This window comes from Nomascus leucogenys, chromosome 4 (assembly GCF_006542625.1).
Source record: "Nomascus leucogenys isolate Asia chromosome 4, Asia_NLE_v1, whole genome shotgun sequence".
Classification (NCBI taxonomy): Eukaryota; Metazoa; Chordata; class Mammalia; order Primates; family Hylobatidae; genus Nomascus; species Nomascus leucogenys.
The window spans coordinates 93,198,140-93,209,867 of NC_044384.1; the positions used below are offsets into that span (position 1 = coordinate 93,198,140).

The window sequence follows — 11,728 nt, forward strand, 5'->3', positions numbered from 1 at the left end:
GGGAATAAATTACATGACTTCCTTTTATACGGTGGTCTAACAAAGTAGGAAGTCTCAGTATAATTAAAATAATCCTTCCTATGAGTTACTTTCAAGAAATAGAAGCACATGAACTATGCAAAATAAGACTACAGTGAAATAAATAAAAGTACATGTATTTCTCCAAGTACGTGTATTTCTCCGTTCTAGGTCATTCATTCACTGCAGTTTGTTTCTTCTCTTCAGAAATAAACTTAACTTTGTTAACAAAATACATTTGTGGATTACCACAAAACGTGAGCATAAAGAGCTAAAGAGTCATTTTGTTCCTATGCTTAGCACAAAGCTGAAATAATGGTCATAGAACTGTGGGCAATTAAAGAAAAATCTGTAATCTTCAACATAAATTCTTTTGAAAAAATATGAAAAACTGTATGTTCACTGTTCAAATATGCACCCTTTTAGTCAAAATTAATAATTCCATCCATCTTTGCTTCAATGACACAACAGTTCTTATAAACTGCAACCTAAGATCCCACTGTGTCCTCTCAAATCAAATACAAATGTGCTATAGGCAGTAAACACTGGGACATAAACAATGCATATTTGAGACAAGGAATATGATTTTCTCCCCTTAAGTAATAATAATCAATAAATACAAACTTAATTTTCATATTTCATTTTTTATTAGTTTTTTTTTTTTTTCTGGTAGACAGTACACTTGGGAATTATACTGCACCAGGCATAAAGAGTAAGATTTCTACCACAGGGACATTTTGTATTCAGAATTCAATATAAATATTTCTAGTCAGACATTTCCATGGCTACAGATATTTGGTTCGTTGATTTATATGCATAGAAAGAAACAGTTGTCATAACTGTAAAAAGCAGTACTTAATAAGTACTTTTAAATGATTGGAACAGTTTTCCTTTAATATTACAATACTACCTATTTACTGGTTTGGAAACTAGGTCACCCTGCATGATATTTTGATTTTTCTCAAAGGCATCATGAGTACTCTGCTTATTCTTTCATTCTTGTGTTTTTAGCCTTCTAGTTGAGTTAGGGACCATTTTATCAGAAATCATTTTAGCACTGTAATAAGAAAAGCTCTGTTAAGGGTAGATTATATACCATAATGATTTTCAGACTTCTTTTTATAAAAAAGGTATCTGGAGACTCTGAACAGGCACATGCATACTCAGGGGGAAGGGAACAAAACATGGACGAGTCTGCCAAAGCACAAAACTTCCTTCTGGTCCTCACTGCCTTCAAATAAATACAAATATTTAAAAGAAAGAAAAATCTCACACTATGATTTAAAAAAAAAAATCAGTATCTTCCATTTCCTGGAGAGTCTGTTTCCAGGAACCTGTGGCAGGGTCGGAGATCAGTCGTCGGTCTTCCGGGCTAGCCTACAGAAAGTCCAGTTGTGCTCCACTGTGTTTTCATTGGCCCGCTCACTCATGTGATGCACCCGGGTGTTGCGGATCGTGAAACCTTGTTTTGTAATGTATTCCATCAGGTGGACCCTAAGAGAAACTTCCTGGTGATAATCACAGGGTCCAAAAGTAAAGGAAACCTGGCAGTCTCTGGTGTCCATCATGTGCTTATTCCACTTGGTAAAATAATTTGAGATGCCTTCTAGTAAGGAATGGACCTTGGTGGTGATGGTTAGTTGGGTTATGATGACAGCCACTGGGTTGGAGTACTTAGAAAGCTTCCGAGTACTAGACAGCTCCACAACTTCTTCAAAAGTATCCATGGGATACAAAGGCTTAGGATCATTGAGACACTGAATCAAGGGCTCAATCTGGTAAAAATCTGCTTCTTTCCGAAGCAGATCAAACTCCTTAAAATCCAAAGGTAAGGTCAATTCTGAAGTTCTTAAGAAGTTGAGGACGTATCGGAAAAGAGGTCCATCTCGATCAATAAAGTAATTGCCTTGAGGGTCTCGAGCTGTGGGGAAGTCCCCCCCAAACATAGCTCCAAGCATGGAATCCGGGTAACGCGTCAATGTGGTGAGAGACGTTGTATACAAGTGTCCACCTACATTTAACGTGACTGGGTCAGTCATCTGAAATTTTTAAAGAAATGATCAGTCATCTGAAATTTTTAAATACTAACTTTGACAAATTAAGAAAATAAGTGATACTGAGCAAAGCCCAAGATTCTTTCAGGCTATAATGTATTTAGTAATCTTCTAATGCAAAATGACTTTACTACCAGCAATAAACCCACCCAGACGAAGTGATCTAACAACATTTGTTTTCAATAGAAAAAAAAAAAGGAGAAATCCAATTCTTTAAAGACTTATGCCAAGAATACAGGGCATTGACTTCCAGAGCCACATCATTTTGGGCCCATTATCTACAGAGTTTTCAGGCCAGAATATATTGTGGGAAGGGAAAAGCCACGCTAAAATACACTTATATTTTTCTGATTTTTTTTTTGAAGGCTTGCACTTTTCTGAACTTAATTTAACATTAGATAGAATTAAAATGATCTGATAATATAGACATTTACTTTCAATATTTCTTTGGTTTCTCCCCCTCAAACAAAAGGAACAAACTATGAAATTTGTCTTTAAAATAAAAATTTGGGCCAGGTACAGTGGCTCATGCCTGTAATCCTAGCACTTTGGGAGGCCAGGGCAGGCGGATTGCCTGAGCTCAGGAGTTCAAGACCAGCCTGGGCAACATGGCAAAACCCCATCTCTATTAAAAATACAAAAAAAAAAAAAAAAAATTCGCTGGGCGTGGTGGCCCCTGAGTAGTCCTAGCTACTTGGGAGGCTGAGGTATGAGAATCACTTGAACCCGGGAGGCAGAGGCTGCAGTGAGCCAAGATCAGACCACTTCACTTCAGCCTGGGAGACACAGAGAGATTCTGTCTCCAAAAAAAAAAAAAAAAAAAAAAATTATTTAAATTAAATTAAAAACTGTGCAGACTTAATCTTGGTAACTTTTTCATGGAAGTGATACTTTCAAATACTAAGTTAAAATATACAGTTTAGTCAATACAACCAAGCCAGAAAAGTATCACATACCCAAAAGCTAACAGCAGCCATAAAATTTCATAATCTGATAGTGTATTCACTTTTGTAACATTAATGCTGCAATCTGGCCTTTAATTTTGAGAAGCAAGCTTCTCTTAAAAAACATACCTTCAGTTTTAGAAATACTATTTATGAAAAAAATAGGCCAGGTGTGGTGGCTCACACCTGTAATCCCAGCACTTTGGGAGGCCAAGGAGGGTGGATCACTTGAACCCAGGAGTTGCTGACCAGCCTGGGCAACATGACAAAACCCTGTCTCTACAAAAAATACAAAATATTAGCCACACATCTTGGTGCCCACCTATCGTCTCAGCTACTTAGGAGGCTGAGGTGGGACAATCACCTGAGCTTGGAAAGTCATGAGCCGAGATCACGCCACTGCACTCCAGCCTAGGCAAAAGAGCAAGACCCTGTCTCAAAAAAAAAAAAAAGAAAAAAAAGAAAAAAGAAAGGCAGACAGAGACTTCAGGTACTAGGCAAGTAAAATATACCTTACACCAAAGGAATAGAAAAATAGGGAGACATGGCCGGGCGCGGTGGCTCACGCTTGTAATCCCAGCACTTTGGGAGGCCGAGGCGGGCGGATAATGAGGTCAGGAGATCGAGACCACGGTGAAACCCCGTCTCTACCAAAAATACAAAAAATTAGCCGGGCGTGGTGGCGGGCGCCTGTAGTCCCAGCTACTCGGAGAGGCTGAGGCAGGAGAATGGCGTGAACCCTGGAGGCGGAGCTTGCAGTGAGCCGAGATCGCGCCACTGCACTCCAGCCTGGGTGACAGAGCAAGACTCCGTCTCAAAAAAAAAAAAAAAAAGAAAAATAGGGAGACATATGCACACACAAAAAATGCAAGTGGGAGAAGAGGCACTTTCTCAACCATTAATCTCCCAAACCACAATAAAATATCCTCCATATCATTACTCACTAGATCCTTTTGTAGTCATTATTCATGAAGAAAGAGTCTTCAGAGCAACATACTTTAAAAAATAAAAAATCACGTTACCTCTCCAGTGATTATAAAAAGTATTTGGAAAATCCATTTTGAGTTTGATTCCATTAAAACACCAAACAAAGGCGGAGGATTGTTTGAGGTCAGGAGTTAGAGACCAGCCTGGCCAACGTGGTGAAACCCCATGTCTACTAAAAAGACAAAAATTAGCCAGATGTGGTGGTGCACGCTGATAATCCCAGCTACTCGGGAGGCTGAGGCAGGAGAATCTCTTGAACCTGGGAGGTGGAGGTTGCAGTGAGCCAAGATCGCGCCACTGCACTCCAGCCTGGGCAAGAAGGCAAGACTCCACATAAAAAAAAATTAAAAAATAAAATAAAAATTTAAAAAACACCACACAAGACAAAAACGCCTCCAAAATACACCTAAACTAAGTAAAAGGGGGAAGAGAGGTTACACAAATTCACAATTTTCTTTTCTTATAAGATATACCTAAAAATACATAAGGATAAAAAGACACACAAAAGTAATTCCCCAGCCTTCAAAATGCATCTCCAAGAAGCACTCACCATATAGCCCCAGTCTCCATTATCCATCTGCTCCAGTGATGCGTCTTCAAGAGCCCAGGTTTCAGGGAAACTTCAAGAGGAGAAAAACAGACATATGATAGCATATGTAACTATGAAAATAGAGAAGAAAGGCTTTTTCCACCCAACAGAGGAGGCCAAACACCAGAAAAACTACTCATCCTTGCTCAGCTGAAACCTACTACAGGGCAACCATCTGGGGAAGAAAGCATTCCCCTAGGGCCTTCTACATGTCCTGTATTCTTACCATAGAGAACCCATCTGGAACTGAGAGACGGAAGACTTTCAGAGAAAGAACTATCCTGTACTTAAGAGAAGGAGGAAGAGTCTAGGAAGTAACCCAGTCATTCAAATTCTACCTCTCCTCTTAGAAAATCAATTTTTAGAATTTATATAAGAGAACATTATGATTAACTCTACAACCTTATCCTGGTACAAACCTATAATGGTCCTCACCAAAAAGGTCATTTAAGAAAAAGGGAGAGGCTGGGTGCGGTGGCTCATACCTATAATCCCAGCACTTTGGGAGGCTGAGGCAGGTGGATCACCAGGTCAGGAGTTCAAGACCAGCCTGCCCAACATAGTGAAACCCCATCTCTACTAAAAATACAAAAAATAGCTGGGCGTGGTGGCGGGCACCTGTAATCCTAGCTACTCAGGAGGCTGAGGCAGGAGCATCACTTGAACCTGGGAGGCGGAGGTTGCAGTGAGCTGAGATTGTGCCACCGCACACCAGCCCCTGCAACAGTGTGAGACTCCATCTCAAAAAAAAAAAAAAGAAAAGAAAAAGGGAGAAGGGGAAAACTCCTTTTCATTAGCATTTCAGCTATACAAGCCAATCACCTGAGTAAAAGCATCAAAAATCATAAACCTCCCAGGACACCAGCATCCCTTTCCAAGAGAAATACATCAGAATCGTATTTATCTTATAATATAAAAAAAAAATAATAATGATGCTTTTAAATAATGATGTATTTCTCTTTGTACAACAATTAAAACAAATAGAAAGCGATTTAAATGCCAAAGTGTTAAAAGAGCACGATTTGGGGCAAAAAGAACCTTACCAATATAGATGAGAGTCAATCAGCCAGCACTCATGGAGAGCCAGCCTTAAGACACTGAGAAATGCTCAGATACTAATGACGCCAATGTGAATGTATTTTTATCTACAATTCAAAAGCACTTAAACAAACAGTTTCCCAGCTACTGAACTGCCTTAGTCAGTTCCCTCTCACACACTTCAATCCCAAATCAACCTGCAAAGCAAACTGCAGAGCAAATTTCTAAAGCTCTGGCAAGACATGGTAAGAAACATGGACTTATTGGTATTCATCCAGGAAAAGCACTGGCTTTTTTACGTGGTCCTTTAACAGATCCACTTTTCCCACTTTTAGAGGAATCTGGCACAGAATTCCCAGAACAAGCCCTGGCTACAGAAGATCACAAAGGCTCTTTCTCAAAAGGTCACTCAGGCATGTAGAGAACATTTGCATAGCACAGCATGGGCTGAAATCAGAGCCTGAAGCATCTATTTCTCTACCTTGCAAATCCTTCAAAGCACACAAACTAAAATGTGGACCAGACTATGGGGCAGTCAGTTTTTATTCTTTACACTCAGCAGTCGGATATAGATAGGCCTCCACATGCTATGGGGTGAGAAATGGAACGAATGTCAAATTCAAGACTGTTAGGACAGTCTTTCATTCCTCCGACTTGCTTCACAAATAGTATCCGAAGTAAACAGGACCAAGAAATGGGCTTTGCCAATTTGTCTTGCCAGGATCTGATTCAGTTGCTGATAACAACAGATTAGTAACTGAGCAATTTAAAAGGCCACTCATCCAAAAGTGCTGGTAAGATGCTCATCTTTGGCATTTTCCCATCACCCAAAGTATTCATTCCTGACAGCCTCAATAATCATTCATTCAGCCAACAATTATTGTGGGTCACCTATAGAGTGGAGGGGGTGCCTATGTGCAATGTGGATACACAGAAAGAGGAAAAGGACAATCTTTGCCCTCATGGAGCTTTCCATCTATAATGGAAGGCAACATGCAATGACTGAAGTACAGAACAGAATTCAAAGTGCTATATAACAGATGGACCAGCAGAGGTCCGCGAGAGGGGAAAAGCAAGATTCCAAAGGGGAAATGGAGGACTTCTGGGAAGAGCCCACTCAGTTGAATCCTTGAAAGAAAATTCGAACAACCTGAGAAGGGATTCTAGAAGAAAGAAACAATTTAGTAGACAGGGGTATGAAAGACTTTTTTCCCCCTACAACATTCCTGATACCAGTAGGCCGAGCAGGGATTACTATCCTCATCTTAAAGATGCAAAACAGAGAAACAAGGCAGATTAAGTGACTAGCTGAGGGCGCCACAGCTGGGAAGTAACTAGATAAGAACTTGCATGTTCTGACTCTTAGTCTAGATTTTTCCAAAAATCCCCTCCTAGGGTAGAAATTGAAAGAACAGAATCCAAGAGACAAGAAATTGAAAAAGATTAACTTTAAACTCTCTATAGCCATCTATTAACCCTATCCATCCAGTAGGGTTTTATTTACAAATTTTACAGTAACTCAGCCTAACTAAACAGTCATAATGGGTTTGTAAAAATTCTCCTGAGGCCCCCCCACCAAAAAAAGGCAGGAACCCATTCAACTAGTGTGAATAATGGTTGCTGTCCTGTCTGTAGTGACATAAAGAACTCCAATCCATGAATATCCAAATGATTAAATGAGAAACAGAAGATCAAAGACAAGGAAAAAAGCAGACATCAATGTTGCAGCCGTTAACAAAAAGTCTGTCCACTATTAACCCTTTTTTTCTTTTTTACTGCTAAATCAAAACAAGGTAACTTCTTAGGCCGTTATCTAAAAAAAAAAAAAAAAAAAAAAATTATAGATGATGTCCCTGAATCTGTTCCACAGCAAAAGCAAAAGTTCCGGTACAAAGATGTGATGAAAGCTCACGCTTAATAATTCAGGAAAGCAATTATGGGAATCCACAGCCCATGTTTCTTAAAAACCACCCAAAAGCCTTCCTATACTTGTATATAAGATACATCAAAATAAATTGAAGCAAACTCACTATTAGTCACTTCCAATAACCATGACTAAACTGTCTAAAGAAATCAAATTGTTCATTAAAGAGTTCAAAGGGAAAAAACAGTATTGATTAGTTAAAATTTTATCTCTCCCTGTTTCTAAATATCTTCTGTGGTGATGCTTAAATACAGCAAGAAACAAACAAATAAAAAAAGCATGAAAAATTCCTTGTTATCCAATAGCTGGATAATGATCAGCTTCTGAATTCTGAATTGACGACCATTAGGAACATCTCTGAAACAATGCAGATGAATGAAATACAATCCCAAAGAATTTCCAGAATAGTTTCAATCTCTTCTACTGAATCATTTTCCAGAGCTACTAACAATTAGAAAATGATTCATTTGCTTTTTCATCTTCTCTACCTTCTGGCACAGTCTCCAGTGGAGGGCTTAATGAGAAGTTAAATGACCACAAGACAGGCAGCAGAAGGAAGATCTTGAAATGGGTATCAAATAGGCCTATTTTACTTGATGAAAGCAAAGAAATATCTAATATTTCAGAAAATCTACCAGGAATGGTAACAATAAAAAACGAAAAAAAATTTTTCCTTTATAGTGACTTTCCTTACTAAAACTAAAGATGGTTTTGAAAGACAGCAAATGCAACCAAGCACAAACAGCTATAAAGTTCAAAGAAGCCTCTGACCCTGTAAAATCAGTTCACCTGAAAAGATGTAACCTTTGATGCAAATAAAATTCTTGTGAAAACACCGACCATTCCCCAAAGAATATAAAGCAGTGCTGAAAATTCAACCATGTTTAAGCTTCAAAGGTTATTGTGACTAATGTATAAATTCTGACAGTGTCATGTTAGCAGGTAATTAAGCTTAAGAAAACACATACTGAAGAATTTATAGAAGCCTTAAAAGGAAGTATAAATTTTCTAAACTAGCATATCTGAAGAAATGCATAATTCAGTAAGTTAATAACTTAAAAAAATAACCTAAGAACCCTTAAATGCCATTCTCCCTATCACTGCAGAATTGCAATTACAGGCCTAATGGTTATGATGAACTAACTTAACAAAAATATTCTGAGTTTATCATTCCTGCTACAGATTAAGAATTCTCCAGGGCAAAAGTCCTAATCCTATATAACTACCTATATGTTGCAATAAAAACCTCCAATGAATAATAAAAAACTCCAACTACTGACTTCCCAGTTTCCAGGCAGCCCTTTAAAAATGCTTTTTTACTGAAACCTTCATGTCTGGTAGTCAGAAGAGAACAAACTCCCTTTTTCTATACTTACCTTCAAAATTGCCTTTGTACTGAGTTTTGCTCTTCTTGAAATGTGGGAGTTTGAAAGTGAAATACTTTTTATAGTAACTAGTTCAGCGACATCTAAAGGAGTCTTCGGGGTTAACATTCACATACAGGCCAGCACAAGTAGCCAGGCATACAAAGAGAACGTGATGATGGTTAGATTATCCTTAACCACACCACTGCAGAAATGCATTTTTCTCTAAAAGTAATCATTTTCTCTTTCTCCTCCCTCAACCATGTGGTCTAGAAGAGAGAAGCTATAGGTTTAAAAGTGACCTAACATTAAAAAGCTGTCACAAATAGTCACAAAATCGTAACACTCCTCTTAACCCTCAGTTTCCGCAAGATAAAACGGTATAATACCACCTTCCCACAACGGGGTAATTACACCATTTAGGCACAACACAAAGGCAAACATTGGCCTATAAAAGTAACACATCAGGACAAGGAAAGAGAACAGGTTCCCAGGGAGGTCCTGTAGTTGAATTCTGCTCCGTTACTGATTATGAGACCCTGAGAAAATCACTTTATGCCCAGCTTCTTCTTTGGGGAAATGGAGAAAATAAGGGAGATCGTGAATATAAAACCATCTGTAAACTGGCAAGTATTAGACAAATGTGAAAACACTAGTGGCAGCAGCATAAACAAAATTTCTAGGTTAACATGAGAAACTTGAATGTGAACACAAGTAATTTAGAGCATTGGCCTGGAGATGGCAAATAGGGAGGAGGCAGCCTCTTAAATTGCTTCAAATCTCCCCAGGTCCTCCTTTTCCCAGAGCTCCAGAAGGGAGAACTACATACAGGTAAAGGGGAGTGTCTAGTTTTCTCAGTTTTCCCAGAGATCACCAAACATCTGAGCTCCTGATCTCAGAAGGAACTTCTTTAAAGCATGACTCAGGATTATCTCCAAGGTAAAGCTGAATCCAAATATGTACATGTACTCCATTTTAAATGGACCCCAAATATCAAAATCCAAACGCACTGAAGGATTCATAGGGTTCACCCTAAGATTCCTTTAAGTAGTAATGCTTTGGTTAAAATATGATTTATGAAAATTCAAATCACAAAACTTTGGAATGGCATCCATGGCTATCCTGACCACTCCATCGTTCATATCTAAGGCATAGCACAAAATCAAGTATCAGTATGGACTGATGGTTTTCGGCCAAAGAGAAAATTCTCTCAACCTACCAACCCTGCTGACAAAAACATTTTCATTTTCCTAGCTACATATTTGTTCATTTGAAAACATCTCAATCTTGGGCTCAGGACTGTGCTACATGCTGTCCCCAAGCTTCTCTCCTATCCCAGGATGATTCAAGTAATAGAGCATTTGTGATAGCGAAAAAAAGAACATGCCAGGGGGATATGGAAGAGATACTTAGGCTACCCCAAATATTCTTAGCCGAGCCGGGTCATCCCAGGTCACTTTGCCACCCAAACCGCTTCTATCACAAAGTCCTAAAATTGGATCCATCAACTTGTTCTAGAACTGGTATACTTGAACAGAAACATGGTAACTTCAGCAGAATATCCAAACAGGATCTCTGTCACGTTTCATTTCCCCGTCCCACCCCCAGACACAGCCTCCACCACTGTCAGCCCAGCAGGTGCTGCCAGGGCTCCCCATTACCATGGCCATTTATCACCTCTGACATCAAGCATTAAAAACGCCAGCACACACACAAATCTAGGCATAAGGAACTCAGCTGCGATCTGAGAGTCTCTTCAGGGCAGAAAATCCCAAAGGCAGGGTTTTGAGTCCTGCCTCACGCTTTAAACTAGGGCAATTGGTGGCTAATAAGCGCCATCCCCCAAAAACAATCATTTTCGAGCACACCCCAAATATCTCCGTCCGGGCCGCGCTTCGCTGCTGCCCCGCCAGCGAATCCCCCGCAACCCGACCCGGCCAGGGGTAGGGCGGGCGGTGCTCCGGGCCCGGAAGAGGGGCGCGCCGCGGAGCTCCGAACCCGGGCCCGCAGAAACCGCGCATCCCCGCCGGGCGGGCCCCGGAACCCCCGCCCAGGCCCCGCCGCGGGCACCTCCGCTGCTGGCTCGTGCCAGCCCCGGGACGCGCGGTCCCCTCAACGCGGCCCCGCCGCCGCCCGGTTCCAGAAGCCCCCGCCCAGATGCTCCTCAGCCCCGCTCCCCTGGCCGCTCGGCGCAGACGTCTCCTGAAATCCGGCCCTCCCAAGCCCCAGCCCCGCAAGCCCCGCGCCAGCCCCACTCACTGCGCGGCGGCGGCGGCTGCGGCCGGGCCGGGAGATGCCCGCGGCCGGAGAGCGCGAGCGCTGGGACAAGCGAGCCCGCGCCCGTCGACGGCGGCGGCGGCGGCGGCTGCGGCGGCAGAGGGGACGACTGAGCCCGCGCCCGGAGTTGCGGCTCCAGCTGCCCGGCGCGGGCGGCGCCTTCCTAGCAGAGCCGCGGCGCCACGAGCGCGGGCGCCCCCTAACGGCAGCGCGGGCGTGAGGCCAGAGAGCCGAGCGGCCTGAGGAACTCAGTCAGGGCAGTCGGAGCCGCGCGGTCAAGACCACACGACCGCAGCCCCGAAGCCCCGCCCCGAAGCTCCAGTCCTGCCCCTTAGGCTCCGCTCCGAAGCCCCGAAACCCCGCCCCTACGTCCCGCCTCCTCCTGCAGCCTGGGGTCCGCCCAACCCCAGGCCCACTGCGTCCTCAGGGCTGGTACCTCCACAGCTGTTTCTCCTTAGTCATTTCACGAACTTGTATGGGCCCCCCACTATATCTCAGGCCTGGGGGTTTAGGAGATACAGCGGCCACCAAGA

The 11,728-nt window shown here is 42.0% G+C and overlaps 1 protein-coding gene across 2 annotated transcripts; it reads right to left on the minus strand.

The window, feature by feature from the left end:
• Positions 1–642: 642 nt before the first annotated feature.
• Positions 643–11,334, minus strand: KCTD6 (potassium channel tetramerization domain containing 6). 2 transcript variants are annotated; one of them, XM_003257244.1, is made up of 3 exons: positions 11,178–11,334; positions 4,554–4,623; positions 643–2,057 (listed from the first exon to the last, which is right to left on the minus strand). In XM_003257244.1, the coding sequence occupies exons 2-3, from the start codon at positions 4,578–4,580 to the stop codon at positions 1,371–1,373; spliced, it is 714 nt and encodes a 237-aa protein (XP_003257292.1). In that variant the 5' UTR covers positions 4,581–4,623; positions 11,178–11,334; the 3' UTR covers positions 643–1,370. The 2 variants fall into 2 exon arrangements, with proteins under 2 accessions (XP_003257292.1, XP_030667387.1); XM_030811527.1 differs by lacking the exon at positions 11,178–11,334 and adding an exon at positions 8,931–11,143.
• Positions 11,335–11,728: the final 394 nt, after the last annotated feature.